At 40.5% G+C, this 21,561-nt stretch overlaps 1 protein-coding gene across 7 annotated transcripts in view; it reads right to left on the bottom strand.

Moving 5' to 3' along the window:
- MYOM2 (myomesin 2) overlaps window positions 1-19,586 on the bottom strand; it is a 419,263-nt gene extending 399,677 nt beyond the window's left edge. For 5 of the 7 annotated variants that reach the window (XM_044289251.1, XM_044289247.1, XM_044289250.1 and 2 more), the window contains exons 1-3: window positions 19,452-19,586; window positions 5,208-5,335; window positions 1,151-1,270 (exon numbers count right to left, since the gene is read on the bottom strand). In XM_044289251.1, coding sequence (XP_044145186.1) covers window positions 1,151-1,270; window positions 5,208-5,314 — 227 coding nt within the window. In that variant the 5' untranslated portion in view covers window positions 5,315-5,335; window positions 19,452-19,586. Of the gene's footprint in view, window positions 1-1,150; window positions 1,271-5,207; window positions 5,336-11,336; window positions 11,462-19,451 lie in introns of those variants that run through there. The other 2 variants (XM_044289248.1, XM_044289252.1) reach the window with 2 other exon arrangements.
- Between the last annotated feature and the right edge of the window lie 1,975 nt (window positions 19,587-21,561).

The following is a 21,561-nucleotide window of genomic DNA, read 5'->3' as shown; positions in this document are numbered from 1 at the left end:
ACACCCTAACTAGGGTGATGCAATCAAAGTTCAAAAACTAACTTTCCCTTTTTTTTCCCTGCCTAAACCAAACTTTCCCTAGCTGTCCCTATGTACCTGATGGGGTCCTGGGGGGCACAGATCGGGTCCTGGGGGGCACAGATCGGGTCCTGGGGGGCACAGATCGGGTGCAGCAGACACGTGCAGGCAGCTCCTCTCTCCTCCGGCTCCGGAACACAAAAGGAGGAGGAGAGGAGCGCCTGCCTCTTTTGAATCTGCCGCCGGACCGCCCACAGACCAATCAGAAAGCGATCCTGAGTGGTGATGTCACCATCACCACTCAGGATCGCTGGATGGTGATTGGTGGACTGAAATCACACCACCATCACCATCCTGTTCCGGGTTATCGGGACTTCAGAGACCCGAATAACCCGGAAACGCAGAAAACCGCAGGTCTGAATTGACCTGCGGTTTTCTGCGATCGCATACATGGGGGGGTCACCGGACCCCCCGGCGCATTTGCTCCAAGTGCCTGCTCAATGATTTGAGCAGGCACGGGGTTCCGATCACCGCCCGCCGTGCGGCGGTGATCGAAAATGCACAGGGCGTACATGTACGCCCTGTGTCCTTAAGTACCAGGGCACAAGGGCGTACCTGTACGCCCTATGTCCTTAAGAGGTTAAAGAGGACTCAACAATTTGGAAAATACATGATGAAACATGGTGTGCGCTGATTACAAACCCAATGTCAAAGCAGTGATTTATTGTTTGATTTATTTGTTTTTATGGCATACCTATATAATAAAAAAATTTGAAACCATAAAAAATGTTGCTTTGTATGAAACTAACTTACTCATTGTGTTCTATACTAGTCCAGATGTATACTGTAAGATCCTCATAGACTTCTATGGTATAGACATTTGCAAACATTTGTTTGGCTCATTTAAATGAGATACATTTTTTTCCATTAACGGTAGTTGCAGTCTCAGACCATTTTTTTAAATCAATAGCTGTAGTATGTTAACATGCTTATGTTACCGGAAAGATGAGGTTGACATGGCTATTAAGTATTATTATAAAATATTAATTGATAGTGTACTATAAAAAACATTAATATATCACATTTTAAGCTTGTCTCTAGCTACTCATGCATGGTACACAATACCATGTACCTTTTTCTAAATGTAGGGACATAGTATTCTTCAACATCTCTATCAGCCCCACAAACACATTTTACTCTGGAACCCGAGGAAATCGAAGAAACTTTTTGAGTAGAAGCTGAACTGCTTCTTCTGTAGTGACAGAGAGAGGAAATTATGTTGCACATACCTATTGCACCTCTGTGACATCACCACTGGTAAATATACTGAATTAAATCTCTACAATACACCATCATTTTTTATACACTTCAAATAGTATACAGTATTACTTATAAGAAGATTATTAAGATATCTTTATCATTAGATACATTGCACTAATAATTCTTACTGGAACATGATGCTAAAACTAGTAAAAGTGAGCTGTTTGATTTCTGCAGCCTGCATGTATTCTACTACATAGGATGCTCCAGGATGCTGTTAACTAGAAAACCATGAGAATGGCTGTCTAATGGCTCAGTCTTTCTCTCTATTCTTTTGAGTTATCTTTTAAGCTGATTTTATCATAAATCAGCTTAGCTCAGAAGACGAGGAAGATTGAGATCAAGGGCCTGGAGATTGAGCCATCAGACTACAGACAAGCTCTCTAATAGATTTTGTGAGGAATGTGTGGAGTTATGATCTAATTCCAGCCATGATCTAATTCCAGCCATTTGATGTCAGCTAGCAGAGGAAGCAGACTCCACAGGAAGCCTGGCTTCAAAACAGATCATATGTTCACGTTTCACTCGGCCACATGGGCAACTCAACTTCTCTGGTAAGATTAATGTTGGAGACCATCAGACATCATGGAACCGGGGGTTCATAAGGAATTATGAATTGCCCGTCCATCACATACCTGTAACATACAGTCCTGATCAAAAGTTTAAGACCACTTGAAAAATGGCAAAAAATCATATTTAGCATGGCTGGATCTTAACAAGGTTCCAAGTAGAGCTTCAACATGCAACAAGAAGAAATGGAAGTGAGACAAAACATTTTTTGAGCATTCAATTTAATGAAAACAACGAATAAACTGAAACAGCCTGGTTTTCAGCTGATCAAAAGTTTAGGACCACAACTCCAAAAAAAATATAAACCCCCCCAAAACAGAAATCCAACTTTCAAACATGAGCTCAGTAATGAGCAGCTCTGCCGTTTTTGTTTATCACTTCCAAAATTAGTTTTGGCATGCTTGATGCAAGCGTTTCCATGAGGTGAGTGGTAATATTTCTCCAAGTGGTGAAGACGGCTGCACGAAGACCATCTACTGTCTGGAACTGTTTTCCATTTTTGTAAACTTCCCTTGCCATCCATCCCCAAATGTTCTCAATTGGATCAGAGGAAAATGCAGGATAGACCAAAAGAGTGATGTTATTCTCCTGGAAGAAGTCCCTTGTCCTGGGGGCATTGTGTACTGTAGCGTTGTCCTGTGGAAAAACCCAGTCGTTACCACACAGACGAGGGCCCTCAGTCATGAGGAATGCTCTCTGCAACATCTGGACATAGCCAGCGGCCGTTTGACGCCCCTGCACTTCCTGAAGCTCCATTGTTCCACTGAAGGAAAAGCACCCCAGACCATTATGGCGCCCCCTCCACTGTGGCGCGTAGAAAACATCTCAGGTGGGAACTGCTTGTCATGCCAGTAACGTTGGAAACTATCAGGACCATCAAGGTTACACTTTTTCTCATCAGAGAATAAAACTTTCTTCCCCTTTTGAATGTCCCATGTTTGGTGCTCTCTTGCAAAGTCCAAACGAGCAGTTCTGTGGCATTCAAGGAGACAAGGTCTTTGAAGAAGTTTTTTGTTTTTGAAGCCCTTTAGTCTCAAATGCCGTCTGATGGTTATGGGGCTGCAGTCAGCACCAGTAAGGACCTTAATTTGGGTCGAGGATCATCCAGTGTCTTGACGGACAGCTAATTGGATCCTCCGGCTCAGTGCTGATGAAATTTTTTGGGATCTTCTACTTGACTTTTTTGTTCCATAACCCTCAGGATCATTTAAGAAATTCCAAATGAGTGTCTTACTGCGTCCCACCTCAGCAGCGATGGCGCACTGTGAGAGACCCTGCTTATGCAGTTCAACAACCCGACCACGTTAAAAAAGGGAGTTTTTTTGCCTTTGCCATCACAACATGTGACTACCTGACAGAAAATGACAGATTTGGCCTTTTAAAGGAATGTGGTCCTAAAATTTGGATCTGCTGAAAAACAGCCTGTTTCAGTTTAATCATTATTTTCAATTAATTGAATGCTCAAAAAATGTTTTGTCTCACTCATTTCTTCTTGCATGTTGAAGCTCTACTTGGAACCTTGTTAAGATCCAACAATGTAAAATATGATTTTTTGCCATTTTTCAAGTGGTCTTAAACTTTTGATCAGGATTGTATCTGCAACCCTGGTCGCTGCTTGGGGGTCAGGTGCCAAGAAGGGGAGATACAGATATATCCCAGTAGGAATCTAATAACAGCGCCATGTTTTGTCTCCACTTGAACCGGAACCCAGCCGGATACGGTGCTGCCAGAACCATCTTCCGGTGATGAGCTATGATCCATAATGGGTTTTTGGAGTCTGAGTTGCCTCACCGGACAAAGGGTAAATTAGATTCTCCCGGGGGGGGAGTGGCCAACTACAGGTGAAAGGGCCCATGCAGGCCAGAGGCCAGCGTCTAATGTGTTTGGGACGACCTGTAAACTGCAGACATCACTGCCTCAATGTGACTTCAGCTAAGGATAATAACCAAGAATTCATCATCATAACAAAGGACTACTCATTCGACTGGTAACTAACTTTTGCTCTGTTTAACCCTATTTGTACCATGTCATCTGTATTTGCACATCCGACCAATTTATATCTTCTGTGTGTATATAGTGTTATGTTTAGTGCGCCCTTAAGGCAATTAAATATATAATTTAGTCTTGCGCTGTTCTGGTATCTCGATCACGAATCCCCACATCTGTGTTCTGGCATAGTTATAAGCTATCTAGGGTTGGTTCCTGACCCAATATAATCCCGCTAGCGGATCAGGCTTATATCTAACAAGGAACCGGTGGCAGTCTACCGTGCTGGCAGGGCGCTGTTTTACTAGGGCAATGAGAAGGCCCTCTCAGTTTGTTAGGGTTGTGAGCGAGTGTGGAGTCACACCTGAGGTAGCGTGGACCACCCTCTCTCGCTCCTCGTGCCTCCCTGTGCCTGCGTGCCCAGGAGGTGTCTGTGTAAACTATTCCAAGCTGACCTTATGTACTTCTAGGGAGGGCGTAACGTCACGTCTTGGTAACCAGTGACAAAACCGTGCCACGTGAACTCGACATAGTTAAAGTCAGGCAGGGCTGCTATCTGCGGTATTCCTCACAGATTTGCTATATAATAAATACATGCAGGCTACAGAAACCAAACAGTTCAACATTTTTAATAAAAATCTCAAAAATTATTTTAGCACAATATTCATTCAATTAACAGGTTTATCTGAGATTGAAAACATTTTTGCAGTGGTTGGGCATGAAAATTCAAAAATAACACTAGTACATTTTGGAGCCTGCTGGTTCCAGCGCTACGCCTATGGCCTCTGCTGACTCCACCAAAGTTTGTTGTGCCATCTACATGCACATATGCACATTACTGCTGTGACCTCATTCATGCCTATATGCTAAACTGTGATCTTTGGTAGATGGAAACAGAGACGGATAACCAGACCTGATCATGTGCTCTTTGCTCTGGTGCACAGCATGTTAAGAAATACTGACACACAGCAGATTTGTTGCAGAAATTTGTGCAAAATGAAATCAGCTCCATTCTTTCGACTCAGGTTTGACAAAATCCATGTGCTTTCCACCAAAACAAATGATCAGAAATCTGTGCAACAAATCTGCTGCATGTGAATATACCCATATAATTTATCACCTATGTCAGGATGATAAGAAATTTGGAAGCAGTTGGATACATTTTTAACTAAAGAGGTAAAAATGAAAGCACCTTAAACCCGACAACCCATGTAACCCATACCATTTTTCTCATTTTAATTATATTTCATTAAAAGATGACAGAAAGCCAGTCACTTACAATTGTTACTACTATCTCGATAGACACCACTTACTTTTGTGCTGAATATTCTTGAACTACATATCTGCTTTGAAGATTGCGGTAAGAATGGTCATAATGCTTGTGCCTCTTTTGATAAAAAGGAACAACCTTGGAAGACATGGCACCAGCCTGTCTCTAGAACTAGAGGAAAGAATGGCAATTGTTAAATAAGGACATAGAACCTAGGTCATACATAAATGTGTTTAATAGCTAATGTTCCTAGGGCCAACCAGAGGAAATGAGTGTGAGGACCCACATATAGGACATGTTAAAGTCCACAGTGATTTTTATCATTGAACATGCAGGACACATTAACACTTAATAGGATTTCTGGTTTACACTCAAAGGGTCCCCATGCAAGAAAAGTATGTGGTCCCCTTTTTATGGAGCAATACAACCTATGACAATGCAGTAATTAACAGTACTTTACATGCAATGAAACAGATTTTAGGAATCATTTGTATTTTCCTGATTAGATGGTGGTGGGCCCCTCTCTCTGCTTTACAGACTGCCCATGGTATATCCAGTCAGCTCAAGTTGACATTTTAGGGCCCTGTTGTATTAGGGGTTCATTGTTGTGTCCAAGCTTGGGCCCACTAGAATACTGTAATCAGCAGCAGTGTCTGGCGCTCACAGCCACTCACCCAGCTGTCAGGTTCCCGGCCACATATTTGACTTCTGGCTTTCAGAAATTTGACTTTTCTCTAGATGGTGTTTTGGCTTCTAACATTTTTGATTCTAGTTGCTTCTCCTGGCTTTGATCTGGCTCATTTTGACTCTCCATTTATCCTACTGTTTTTAATATTGACTCCCTGGCTTCAGATTACTTGGCCTCTCTCTGGCTACACTTTTGCCTCTGGTGTTTTGGTCTTGTTTGCTTCTCCTCGTTCTGACTGGGATTACTTGACTATGCCTTTATTGTGTTCTGTGTTGTTTTGTGTTTTGTTTGGATGCCCCTTTCCTTGCATGTATTCAGTATAGGGACCGCTTTCGAGGTGAGGGTCACTACTAGCGTGACCATGCAAGTAGGCAGGGGCAGGGGTCTGGGGAAGTCTAGGTTATATCTGTTTGTGAGACTGTATAGTAATCTACCTAAAGTGAAGTTTTCTGTTAGGTTGCTACATTTGTTCTTCAGAAATTAAAATGGTTTTATCATGTGTAACAATTATGGCATAGCCACAGGATTTCTATATCACCATTTCAACCTCTACATAAATGTAGTGGCAGGCAGCCTTATCAGGTGAGACTGGGTCAGGGCGTCAGGGGACACCAATTCTCTGCATAGTTGCAAGTCCCAGAGGTTTTTGTCCTTCAACTCTCAAGGTCACGAGGTTCTTTAACCTTTATCTTATTTATATAGGTCCAAGGTTTGTATAGATGAACCATGTAGTGGAGCTCTAGTGCGACATCCACTTTCTCCGCCGGTATTCTAGGAGTTACTTCGGGATCAAGTAGTTAGCACAGAAAGAACAGCATCAGTAGTAAATAAAAAAAAAAAACATTCACAAATATCCCATCGCTCTTCCCAATAACTGGACGACACACAGTATCAGGAGTAAGACACTGTTTGATGCCACATACCCTGATTTTATCAACTCTCCCATGCAAGGGAGACACCCACAGAAAATTATACATTCTTCAATCACAAACTGGTTACAGCCCACACATCCCCTTCCCTCAGCCTGAGAAGTAATCCAATCAACAGTACAGTTGAAACATACATTGTAGCCATTCTGTTTCCACCGAACAACCAGACGAATGCTCAGCAGGTCACTGATTATTTTTTGTCTTACAAGTAACAAACCATAGGGGATTGAACATAATATTGCAACATTAAACGTTATGGACAGCCAAAATGAAGGACGGTGGATAGTATCTCCATAGTCATCTGTATCGCCGTCTTCAGGACAGCGATACAGATGACTGTGCTGAGGCAGGGGAGGGAGAGGCGTGTCCCTTTCCCTTCCTCTGATAGGCTGCAGGCACTAAGCCGGCAGCCTATCAGAGGCCGGCCCAGGCGGCGCAATGACATCATCGCGCCGCCTGAGCCGTACAGCACGGGACACAGGCCGGAAGAGGCCTGCATCGCATCGCTGCCAAGGAGGTAAGTATAAGTGTTTATTTATTTTTTTGTGTACAATACTGGTGGCTACTGGAACATAATGGGGGTATCTGGCCACTGGCACATAATGGGGGGCTGTCATTACTGTCACATAATGGGGGGCTGTAATTACTGGCACATAATGGGGGCTGTCATTACTGGCACATAATGGGGGGGGCTGTCATTACTGGCACATAATGGGGGCTGTCATTACTGGCATATAATGGGGGTCTGTCATTACTGGCACAAGGGGGGTCTGTCATTACTGGCACATGATGGGGGGCTGATATTACTGTCTTATGATGGGGGCTGTTATTACTGGCACATGATGGGGTGGCTGTTATTACTGGCACATAATAAGGGGGGCTGCCATTACTGGCACATAATGCGGGGCTGTCATTACTGGCACATAATGGGGGCTGTCATTACTGGCACAAGGAGGGGGCTGTCATTACTGGCACATGATGGGGGGCTGTTATTACTGGCACATGATGGGGGGCTGTTATTACTGGCACATGATGGGGGGCTGTTATTACTGGCACATGATGGGGGGGCTGTTATTACTGGCACATGATTGGGGGCACTATAGGGGCATCTACTGTTTTATATGGGGGGCTCTGTACAGTAGAATTTTATACTGGGACACATTATGGTGGGTACTATGAGGAAGGGAGGAGAGGAGTACTATGGTGTCATCTACAGGGGGCACTAAGAAGGGGTATTTTATACTTGCAAATTATGGGGGACACTGAGGGCATCTACTGGGGCATTTTATACTGGTACATTATGGGGTGCACTAGGAGGAAGGGGTGAGAGGAGCACTATGGAGGTATTTACTGGGGGCACTATATAGGGGTATTTTATACTGGCACATTATGGGGGCGCTATGGGGACATTACAAGGGGGAATTTTTTGCACTGTCACATTATAAGGAGAATTATTTCTACTGGGGGGCATTATGGTGGCTTTATTACTCCCACATGGTATGACCCCCTAGTAGCAGCATCATCCTCTCCCTGCTCTGCTATTCCTCCGCCCCTTCTCCAAATCCTTATTATGAAATCTTTCTCATTAGGATAAAACACAACATCAGCTCCGCCGAGCCCCCCAGCCAAGTGTTGAAGTGGTGTCCGAGATCCCCAAGGGCCAAGCCAAGTAATTGTAAGATTTCATGTGAAATATGTTTATGTTATACACATATAGCCTACACTGTGCCACACAATATACAGTATACCGCTACACTGTGTAGTCTGTTCTATAAGCACCATTGTTTTTTGGCGGTGGACAGAAAATAATCTGGAAGTGCCCCTCCCGAGACCAGGCTCTGGATCCGCCACTGCACAGCTCATGCGTTATTATACTTTGTGATAGTGAATATGCCCCTCCCCTTCATTACATTCTCAGAAACAAGCAGAGCATGGATGTCAAAAAAATTATGCTCCCCCTGGAAAAATTTCTGCAGACGCCCATGCAAACAACTGTTACTGGCCCACATTTATTAATGTGGGTGCACCTATATTTTGGCAGTAAAAGTGGTCCAGGTTTAGAGAAACTTTTTGTGATTGGAACGAGAAAGATTGTGGTTTACTGGAAATAAGTGTGGCTTTGCTGGAAAGGAGACGTGGCCTAAATTGCAATGGTTTGCGCCAAAATCGATCCACAATCATAGCATAAAATTCTGTCTCAAACTAAGCCAACTAATACTTGGTATAGAGTTAGTGTCCAGCCATGCACTAAATTTATCATCCGGTCTGAGGCACTATGATAATTCTGGTGCAGGTTTAGACAGTCTGTCTAAAGGTCCATTTACACTGCCCAATTATAGGGCAGATTATCAGGAACAAACGCTTCTATGAAAATCTGATCATGTAAAGGTGCTGCAGATCACCTGATAAACAAGCATAACACTTGTATGTATTGGGTGAAATGATCTGTGGTGCAGACATCTTAAGGGTGTATATGACTCCCAGACTTTCTATCAAGTGATCGCTAACGAGCGTTCCTACGTACGCTCGTTAGCGATCATCTGGCAGTCTAATACTGCTTCCAAATGCATGCTTAAAAATCATAATGGTGTCTGCAGCAGATCGCGCTGTGTAATAGCGATCTGCCGCCAGTACACACCACTGCTCTGCATGAGGAAGAGCATTGGCATAGCAATCGCTCCTCCCCATTCCACGGAGGACATCGCTGCATGTAATAGCAGTGGTGTCCTTCGCTACCTATCGGAGAATTACCGGGAGGGAACGCCTCCCTAACAACAATCGTCTGTGGCATCGGGGTGTCGAATACACCCTTAAAGCGTTGTTTCTGGGCAGTAGATTGTGCTGTGTGAACAGTGATCTGCTGTCCAGAAACAATGAATTGGTATGAGAATGAGCCATAGCTACTGTGGAGAAGAACGCTGCATGTAAATGCTGCTTTTAATTCCACTAACAAGCAGGCAATTGTTGGGAAGGAACGCTTCCTTTCCAATAATTGTCTGCTAGTCAGCACTGCATAAATGAGCCTTAAATTTGCATGATCTACAGGCTTAGTAAATTGGGCCAATTGTTGTTTATATGTCACCACCAAGGAATAATCCAACATTAATTTGTACAATTTTTCTACAATGTTTACAGCACCAACAGTTCTGATAAAAGTCTCACATTGTGACTTCAATAACAAACAGTTCCATATAGGAACAGAACATAGAAAAATGCAGGTTACTGTTTTAAAATTGTTAAAGAGATTTCGTGCAGCAAACTCTATGTAATCTGGGTCCCCCAAAGATGAGTTGCATAGAGTTGCATAAGACTGAATTCACATCAGCATTCAGCCTTTCCATTCTTCTGCTCCATTATAGGAGCTGAAGAATAGAAAAGACGGATTCTGCACATAACTGAGCCAAATAGACTATATATAATGGGGTCCATTAGGTTTCTGCTCAGAGGAAGATTTTTTAAGTGGAGACAAAAGCAGAACAGAAAGAGTGAATGCTTATGTGAACTCAGCCTAAGAGATCTCCTATAAGAACTCATCATGCATCAGGGCACTCAACAATGGGTTATCTAAAGGTGTCTAGCTAAATGATCATTTGACCAATGGCTATTTCTCTCAGCTGCCTCTTGACTTCCCCATTCACATACATGTTTGGTTCGGCCAAGCATGTACGTGTTGTCAATAGAGGCTCTTCTGGTGGTGGCTTATCTCCTGGGAGAACCAAAGGATAGTGTGCGAAAATTTCAGTTTGCCCGGTACTTCTTTCCCCAGACAGACATCATCTGTTGGGGGAGACAACCATACACATTGGATTGTCAGACAAACTACTGTGTATTGGGGGCTTTAAGTTATCCAGTCGATTTAATTACATTATCTTTCAATCTGATTAAAGAAAACATCAGTAACCAGACTTCAGAGCTGTAGCTGAGGACTAAATAGCATTGACATCCAGAAGGTTATTTCTGAAGTGGTAAAGGGCTATATTTAGCTATGAAATAACTGATATGTCTATGACAACCCATCTCCAAAATAATCTTAAAAATTTAAAGTCATACACCACATGTGAAGCAAAACATATATCTAGAAAGTGTGAAGTAGTCATTAGAATATTTTATTGCCAGTTTATTTGGTGTTAAATATTATCAATACATTTTTCCACAAGTGTTGAAATAATTTCCATATAATGGTTCATGCACCCAGCACTGCCACATGCATATATTCTCATACAGTGGCACACAGAGTCCCTACAGGTCCAAAGTAGCTGTTTGTGTCACCATATGGTGTTTGCCACTATATGGTGCTTTCATTAGGTACCATGCTCTATATAATAGAAAATACCACAATAGTGACCTCATCGATTCTTAAGGAATCTTGGGGGGGGGGGGGGGGGGGGGGATATGGACTCAGTATTACAGAATCACAAAACAGGGATCTGTAATACACAAACTGTGCATTAGGTGTAAGACAGTAACTACCTTTCAAATACCAGTTATTAACCAACAGAAGTAGGGACATATAACCATGATGAACAAAAGCTCTTGAGGAAAAAAAATCACTTACCTTACTCAAAATTACTTCTACTTTTCCATTTCTGATCAGTCAAATAACTCAATTAATTTGATAGCACACACTTACTCCATTAGCACAACAGAGAGTGATACCCTTGGAGACCAAGAGAAGTGAGGAATATGTTCACCTGATGGGGTTGTGATGAGCAAAACCACTATAAATGCTTTTCCAAGTGAGCTTATATGGTTCAGGTTAGGCTGTAGGTGCTGGGCATCGCATGCCAACTGGATATAGAAGTGTTAGAAAACAGAAGCCAACATGAAGACGAAAATCCTTGGCACCAGCCCCATCCCAGTAGAAAATGTGATCTTTATTGCAGCAATTCAGATATAAGTCCAGGTAGATGTATTTTGGGGACCAGCCCCTTCTTCAAATACAGAGGACATTTTGGATAAAGCCAGGGTGTCAAAATATAAACAATAAATGGTGCCAAACCACTTAAAAAGGTGGTGGGTAGTGAAAATATACATATAATAACACTACATAATTTGGTGATCAAACCGATAAAAAATAAAATAAAATGCAATGTAAATGTAACATTCAGTGTCAGTGCGACCAGAAAAAACTAAATGGAGTGAAATACTGCTTCTTTATTGGTTTTATCAGGTTCATTTTCCCTGGTTGCCTCTATTTCAAGTACTGAAAATCGGATTCAGACTGGGCCACAGGGGACCCTAGTCCCCCAACCCAAAACACAGATAGCACACGAGACAGCACACTGTACTACATATGGAAAGGCAATGTCAAGCATCTCAACCATCTTATGCATTCATATAAAAAACTGGGCAGTATTTATTTATTTAACAAACTGCCTAGTTTATTGTTTTAGACCCATATGCAGCAGGCCCAGGAGAGGAGAGGGGAGTTGCGGACAGGAGTGGTGGTATCAATAATGGTGTTTGTAATTACTTATGGTGGCAGTCCTCACTATAGCACTCCCTGGGGTCATGTGGTGATGGGAAGGGTGCACCTTTTCTTCTCATCAGGGCACTCCCTGGCTTTGGGGCTCCTGCCTTGTATTAGGTGGGGTACCCTTGGTAAAAATGAGTTTTTAGGTGCATGGCAGGGGTCCCACAGATGGGCCATGAAATACCAGTAAGTCAACTGGCCGTGCTGTGCAATGATGAGGCCTGTTTTAGTGCCAAAAGTCCATTGTACTTTACCTTCGATAGTTCAATAGATGTTCACACAAGGCTGTTTATGGGAGGCATCAGGCACAGTAAATATTCCCTCTAAATCTCTGTCTCATTATCTGCACAAATCTTCCCAAATCAACCAAGAGGTGCAACTTGTCTCTCTCACTCTCATTATGTTGGTATCTCTGCAGTATTCTTGGCGGAATATAGTCTCTCAAAAGATTACAGTATGTTCTTTTAGTGTAATGGGGAACCTGAAGTTTATTGCTCCCGCAAACATACAGGCAAGTCTGTAGCCTCAAAGTATATGCATTACCTACTTTGACAGATGCTCTGAGCTTTCCCTTATAGTTCCTTTGGAATTTCTTCAGACCCTTTCACTTTTTTTTATATTTTGGTATGTTGCAGCCATCAATCTGCACTCAATACCCCATAATGAGAAAGTGAAAACAGAATTGTAATTCATAATTTTAGAAATGCTTGCAAATGTATTAAAAAGGAAATGCTACCATTTTGCATGGGCATGGTAATTCAGACTCTTTGCTATGACATTTGAAATTTAGCTCTGGGGACCTCCAATTGCTCTTGATCATCTTTGAGATGATTCTACACCGTGATTGGAGTCCACTTGTGGTAAATCCAGTCTATTGGACATGATTTGGAAAGACACACAACTGCCTACAGAAGGCCTCAGAGCTGACAATGCAAAAATCAAGCCATGAGGAGGAAAGAACTGCCTGTAGAGATGAGAGACAGGATTTTGTGGAAGTACCAATCTGGAGAAGGTTACAAAAAATTCTGCTGCAATGAAAGTACCCAAAAGTACAGTGGAATAAATAATTCTTACATGGAAAAAGTGTGGAACAACCCAGACTCTTCCTAGCGCTGACCACTCTACTAAAGTAAGCAATCAGGGTAAAAGAGCCTTGGTTAGAGAGGTGACCAAGAACCTAATGGGCACTCTGCCTGAGCACCAGAGATGTGTGCAGATGAGAGAAACTTCTAGAAGGTCAGCCATCACTGCAGCATTCAGTGAATCTGGGCTTTGTGGTAGAGTTGCCAAAATGAAGCCTCTCTTCAGTAAAAGACACATGAAGGTTTGCAAAAATAAATAAAAACACCTTTAGGATTCTCAGACTGTGAGAAACAAAATTCTCTGATCTGATGGCCTTAATTCTAAGCATCATGTTGAAGCATGGTTGTGGCAGCATCATGCTGTGGGGTCTGTGTTTTTCAGAAAGACTGGTCAGAGTTGAGGGACAGCTGAATGGAGCAAAGTACAGAGATATTCTTAATGAAAACCTGATCCAGAGTGATCTGAAACTCAGACTGTTTACCAACTATTTACCTTCAAGAAAGACAAAATTAGGTGCATTCTCCAGAAGTCCATGAGACTAAAGAAAATCTACGACATCTGAGAGCTGCCATAGATTTCTGGCTTCATTTGCACCAGAAAACTGGCATAGATGAAAAATAATTTGTCTCAGCTGTTTGCCACACCCATTTCCTATCCTTGTCATGTCCCTTTTCGAAAATTGTCGAGTGTGGCATAAAAAGATACACATAAACACACAGCTTACAAACATTTAAAGCCACTTTTCTGGTGCAAGAGAGATGATATATCTCTCCAAAGACCCTAAGCATACTGCCAAGACAACAAAGGATTGGCTTATCTTTGGCAATACCTGAAAATGGCTGTACATCGATGGTCCCTGTGAAACCTGACAGGGCTTGAGAGGATCTGCAGAGAAGAATGGCAGAAAATCCCCAAATCCACATGCAAACCTTGTGGCATCATACTCAAGAAGACTGGAGGCTGTAATAGCTGCCAAAGGTGCTTCAACTAAGCACTGTGTAAAGGATCTGAATACTTCTGTCAATGCAAGATCTATGGTTTGTATTTTCAATAAATTATCAAATGCATTTTATTTTTGAACATTCTGTTTTCACTTTCTCATTATGGGGTGTTGAGTGCAAAATCATGAGGAACAAATTGAACTTTTTTTTTATTTTAGCATGAAGCTGTAACTTAACAAAATGTAAAAAAGAGAAAGGGTTTGAAGACTTTGTAAATACACTGTATACTTGTGGTCCTGTTCAGCACACTGTATGTGTAGTGTTGGCTGTGTGGAGTGCTTCTGTTTTCTAGCAATCATACGACCTGCTCCCAAGTGTGCATATACCACCATTCAGGCTTCTACCTACAGTACAGATGCAGATATCACTGGTGGTCTCCAGTTACCAAATCGGCCTCTGTGTATGTGCTGGGGAGTGACACTATCTCTCAGCTGTTAGTCGAGCATCCTCAGCTGCCTTGAGACACCCCACTATCCTACTAATATCAAACACGACTTGGCCGCTCCAGTCACATGACATGGAGGAGCCAATAAACAAGCAGTAGTTCGCTCCCCGGAGTTTTTACATGTGGCACTGAGGCCAGATTTTACATTTACTTCTGTTTGATCACTGAACTATGTAATGGTATTATTATATGTGTGAATTGATTTGATATTTTTATATGCATTTTCTGTATCGCATTTCCTTTTTAAGTGGTACCATAATAGTGGTACCATGGCGGCCTATGGTAAAGTTTTCAAAAGTTTTGTTTGGTTGCGGTTCGAACGTTGAGACTGCTACCAATCGCTAGAGAGAAAAGGACTCATATATTGCACCCTCTTTCCTCACTGCAGTAGAAGAAATGAGATGGACTCAGTAGAAAGTCCATAGGCCCATCTGGATCAGAGAGCTCACTCTGGGAGCACTTCTCTCTCCTCCTTCTAGCCATTAGTGTGGGGTCTCTGTGCTCAGACCCCCATTGATCAAAACTTTTGACATATCTATGACATTATGTCAAAACTATGACATTATGTCAAGTATGACATTATAAACTTTTTCTGGAAACTCAGTGACTTTAATGTCATTGTCTTTTTATAGTTTTTTTTCCTTCCTTTAAAAAGATACATCATCTTGTGCTGATTAATTTCATAATTTACTGTATATTTTATGTGTCATACCTAAATACAAACTTAGCGCAGATAAGGCAGATGAATATAATATAATATTCCTACTGGGAAATAATAATCTAAATATAGGAAAAGTGGAAAAGCATATACTGTGTATATGCATAGTCTAAATTGTAATTGTATACATGTACAGTATACTGTACGTGCTGGATATACAGAGGGACAAGTTTATTTTCTGCTGCCGAGCCTCTTCATTGAAGGCCATTTGTCAGGCATGATAATATCCGAGCAGCCTTTGCAGCTGTTCCAAACATTCAGCACTGTCGCTAAGACTTTTATCTACAAAACCGCTTCCAGCAAATCCCTCTACATTGAAGAAGACTAAGCATGTACTGCTAAGATTGCTAAGGAGGTCTGTGTGCTGCAATCCCAGTATAAAGTTGAACCATAGTCCAGAAAGTGGAGAGCATCAAGTCGTAAAACCAATACCGTGAGAACAAATGTTACTAGTATACATGGCACGCATGACATTCCTGGAGCAACTAAATAAAACCTATCCTCATCATTTTTATCTATCTATCTATTTACCATCTATCTATCTATCTATCTATTTACCATCTATCTATCTATCTATTTACGAACATGCTGGATAACAAAAAAATGTAGCCTGTTCAAAACAGATCTTAACCTATACACACAGTGATATATTAGTGTGTGTTTTTTACAGCTGTTAGTATTGATCATAGTATTGATCATATTATCATTGAACTTATCTAATATAAACATATATTAAAATTATATATAAGAAAATAATACAAATCAGAATACTTTATACTACAATAGTAAACAGCTGCATCTTCTCACGCGTCCTTTTATTGCTTTTGAGAATCTAACTAAATATAGAAACCCTTATGGACAATTGTGTCTGGCCAGTTCACTCATGACATGTCTCAAGCCTAAAATGTCACTGCATTTCCATATGTCAGTGGTATCAGCTGGTTTAGAAATCAACATTGGGATTCTGTTACAGTCTCAGCTGACATCTAAGAGCGAGAGCTCTTTGACATTTCCCAGGAGAAGCAGTTCATCTGTGTTTTATTTTATACCATCAATGATTATGCACAAAATCAAATCATTCATAAGACAAATTAAACAATACATGTTCATATACTGAATATGGATTTTTTTTTTTATTGACAAATATGGTGAATGCAATATAGTAAATATGTCTTCTGTACAAATGCATATGCTTAGAGAATAAAATGGCATTCACATATTCAATAATGCAGAAACAAGCTATGCACGGTTGACCTGGAGTTCCTTGGGTCCTCCAGAAGAAATGATTCTGAGGCCACACTCTTTGTCCATACAGTGTTTATCAACCTTTAAGTCTTCTACTATCATTACACACAGGGGATTTCATTAAAGATTGCTAGATTATTTCAGATATATGGCTCAGAAATAGTTCATTTGAGAATTTGAGCAACTAAGGAGGGATTAAACTCAAGAATGACCTCTAAAAATGTTCAGCTACGAACATTGACAGTAATCGCACTATACTCATTTTGATGAAAGCTTCCTTCTATACGGCTCATAACCAACTGCAACAGTGGGGTGCAGTCCCTCCTGGCGGTCAAGTCGGTATCTTGCTGCTGGAATATGAAAATATGGCCAAATGTTCAGGTTTCTTGATGCATTTTTGAAAGCCCAAATCAAGAGTGAATCATGAAAGAAGAGAAATTATGAAGAACAAATATGACTTCTGCTCTTTTTCTTAATTCACTCCTAGTTTTGGCCTCCAAATTTGCATCAAGAAACCTGAATGTGTGGCTGTACCCCTAAATTACAGCAGCAAGTGCCTTCCTTGACCATCAGGTGGGACTGAACCCCACTGTTGCAGTTGGTCATGACCCTCAATGAGTATAGTGACATCATTGAGAATGCTCGTTCATAGCTAAACATTTTTAGAGACCATTCTTGGATCAGGTCCCTCCTCAGTTGTTCAAATTCCCAAAGGAATAATTTCTGGGCGACTGTTATTTGGCTAGTAAGAGTAGAAGTGGCCTACCAATCACAACATCGAATTTGCATACACTTGTGCAGATCCAGTAATATCACTCACAGAATAGGGCTGGATCCCTTTATACATATGTTGCTGTAACTATTACAGCCTCACATCCAGGGACATAAAGATGGGGACAGGAACCCAGGTGTTGATTGTTGATTGCCAGGTATGTTTGATGTTACAGATTTTTATATCAATACATAAAGCATTATGAGGGGGTCACCAATAGGGAACTTGTGTTCCCCTGATGGACTTAAGCTTAACACTAGAGGTCTCCTGTTCTCCATTATCATCTTCATTTATACATTCAGTCAAGTATAGGAGGAAGCAAATTCTGAAATTAAGGTGTACTATAAATATGTTAATGGAATTGTACAGGATGAGAAAACATGCCTGGTTTAAAAAAAAACAATACCACACCAGTTCACAGGTTGTGTGTGGTATTGTAGCTCAGTCACATTTACTTCAATGGGCTGGAGTGTGTAGCTGTTTTTGGAATTTCTTTGTAAGGATTTATTTTTAATCCTCTACAACCCCTTTAACCATAATTCTCAAAACGTGCAACATTTTGTCCATAACTTATGAGGGACCTATGGTGCACAAATTATGCACTGGTTTAAGACCTCATGCACACAACCGTTGTTGTTTTCCGTTCCGCAAAATTGGGGTTCCGTTTTTGTTTCCGTTGTGTTTCTGTGTGTCTTCTGTTTTTTTTTTTGCAAGGACCCACAGAAAAAAAGGAAGAAAAAAAAAGTGTAAGACAGGTTTGCCATGCAAATGATAGGAATAAAACGGATGCGGATGACAATTGGGTGTGCCTCCACATTTTTTAGCTGTCCCATTGACTTCAATAGGTCAGCGAATCATTTTTCACGGACAAGAATGGAACCACGGACGAGGATAACAAACGGTGGACTATCCGCATTTTCAACGGCTCTATAGAAATGAATTGGTCAGCATCAGAAACGCAAAAACTGGCGGAACGGACGCGGAAACAAACAACAGTCGTGTGCACGAGGCCTATGTTGTACACTGCAAGAAAATTTTGATACCATAGACAAAAACCTAATGGGCTATTTTTCCCCAAAAGGCCCTTATACTGATAATGAACAGCAAAGTGATGCAATTATACACAACCTCTGTGGATGCTAATATGTATAACCTCCATGTATTATTATAAATCTTTATTTATTATGTTATGATTTCTCTATCCATGGATATATTCACAATAAACAGGCATTCTATTATCCCATAAGACTAAGGACTGGTACACCATCTCTAGTCCACTCACATTCACTATACAGATATGGTATAAGAAAGGAAAGCAATAAAAAACTATAAGAGCCAAATAACTATTCAAATATGTATGCATTGCAAGTCACGGAATATGTACCTTCTAAGTGCATTTGGCTATGTGTGATACTATAGAGCTTCTGTTTTCTAATCACAATTGGTTTATTGTTAAGCTGTGAAATGTCAGAATACATACTTTGAATGCATGTCACTGCCCTAAACCTACTGAGGGAGCGATTGCATGTAATGCCTCTAATACCACTTTGGAGTTGCTTTATTAGAGCTTTGGCTTGTAGTCAAGGTAGTGAAGTACAAGGATCCTCCTTGTATATCAGAAAAAATGTCAGTGGAACCAGGAGAATTTTACATCCAATATCTTCTGTAAATAGATTAGATGAATGATAGATTCTAAATAGATAGATTCTAAATAAAATAAAAATAGATTCTAGATAGATAGATTCTAGATAGATAGATAGATAGATAGATAATCTTTGGTACAGCTTCAATTTTTCCAACTTTTGAAAAAATGTGGGTTCTCAGAAGTTTCTGGAAGTTGCCAGTACAAGTAAATGTGTTACATTTTAGTATGCAACAAAATATCACAGATTTAAGGAGCTATTATAACTATAATACATGGATAACCACTTACCAGCTATAAGAGGAGAACGTAAACCTCCCCAGCAGAGAAGAGCAGGATCTGTGTTACCTTCTAACCAGCCTCAGAGTGATGAAAACAAAAATAATATCTATCTGTAAAGGAATGCTGCAGCCCTTCCATCCCATGTATGGCAAGCCATGGGGCTATATATAGCAGACATGGAGTTGGGCTACCACAGTTTTAGGTCACCCTGACAGAGTATACATTAAATTTTGTTTTTACTCACTGTTATACACTAGTAGTGACCTATATTGCATAAACTGTTAATGCTGTTGTCATGTTCACAGTAATAAAGTATTTGCATTATCTATCGCCTATCCATCTATCTATCTATCTATCATTTATTTATCTATCTCTCTATCCTCTATCTATATATCAAATATCTATCATCTATCTATCATCTATCTATCTCACTCTCTTATTTAAAATATCTCTCATCTATTGCTCTATCATCTATCTATATATGTAATTCATTTATCAGCTATCTACCCATTTATATATTATCTATGAATTATCTATTTACAATGCATCTATCATAAGTGTGTGTGTATAAACTATCTTTCTATAAATATATCTGTGTATCATATTTTCTTGCATAATTCTATCGTCTATAAATATACCTACAATCTACCTAAATTATCTAATATATATATATATATATATATATATATATATATATATATACAGTGAATATAAAAAGTCTACACACCCCTGTTAAAATGTCAGCTTTCTGTGATGTTAGTCAAAGATAAATCATTTCAGAACTTTTTCCACCTTTAATGGGACCTATAAACTGTACCACTCAATTGAAAAACAAACTGAAATCTTTTAGGTAGAGGGAAGAAAAAATATAAAAATAAAATAATGTGGTTGCATAAGTGTGCACACCCGTAAACTAATACTTTGTTGAAGCACTTTTTGATTTTATTCCAGCACTCAGTCTTTTTGGGTATGAGTCTATCAGCATGGCACATTTTGAATTGGCAAGATTAGCCCACTCTTTGCAAAAATACTCCAAATCTGTCAGATTGCGAGGGCATCTCCTGTGCACAGCCCTCTTCAGATCACCCCACAGATTTTCAATCGGATTCAGTTCTGGGCTCTGGCTGGGCCATTCCAAAATTTTTATCTTCTTCCGGTGAAGCCATTCCTTTGTTGATTTGAATGTACTGTATGCTTTGGGTCGTTGTCATGCTGAAATATTCTGAACACAGCTACATCCCCGGTTATAAGAGGGTGTTCACACTTATGCAACCACATTATTTTAGTTTTTTTTGTTTTCTTCCCTCCACCTAAAAGATTTCAGTTTGTCTTTCAATTGAGTTGTACAGTTTATAGGTCACATTAAAGGTGGAAAAAGTTCTGAAATGATTTATCTTTGTCTCTTTTTTTTTTTACATCACAGAAACCTGGCATTTTAACAGGGGTGTGTAGACTTTTAATATCCACTGTATATATACACCACTGTTAGTGAAATGGTATATGTGATCTCCCCAGACTCCACCGAATTATCTGGAACATGCAGTAATTATTTGCTTTGGATATTTTGGATTAAGTACATCCCCCTGGGCTTTACTAGCTATGACTATGAATGTGCATTAAAGTCACTGGTAATGAAGCCTTGTAAGTGTTTGTTTTATTTAATTAAACATTACTCCAAATGCTATATGAAAATGACATAAAGAAGGTGTGTGGTATAATTCTTCTAAAAAGCCATTCACCAAGGGTGTTATAGAATGTATTAGCCTTTGAAATTCCATTTACAGTTCCGTAGGTTGCTAATATCCATTTCATTACAGAAAGTACACAGTAAATGGATGACCTTGGAAACACACCAGTGCATTGCTTTTCTCATGGTTATTTCTATACTCTTGTGTTACACTCACTCATTTCAAAGAAAATGGGGGAGGGATGAAAGCTGCCATCCTACACAGCTATATTATTAAAGTGCTGACATATAGTGAAGTACCATGTATACAGCTATGAAAGAGTATTTGCCCCCTACCAGCTACTAAATATTATTTTTTCCCATTTCGTCCTACGGCAGCACAGCATGGGTTAAGCTTGTCTTCATACTCTTGGCTAGGACCGCCCACCTAGA

This window comes from Bufo gargarizans, chromosome 4, assembly GCF_014858855.1.
Source record: "Bufo gargarizans isolate SCDJY-AF-19 chromosome 4, ASM1485885v1, whole genome shotgun sequence".
Taxonomy (NCBI): Eukaryota; Metazoa; Chordata; class Amphibia; order Anura; family Bufonidae; genus Bufo; species Bufo gargarizans.
The sequence above is the reverse complement of the archived record's forward strand: the minus strand, read 5'-3'. Positions and strand labels throughout refer to the sequence as shown.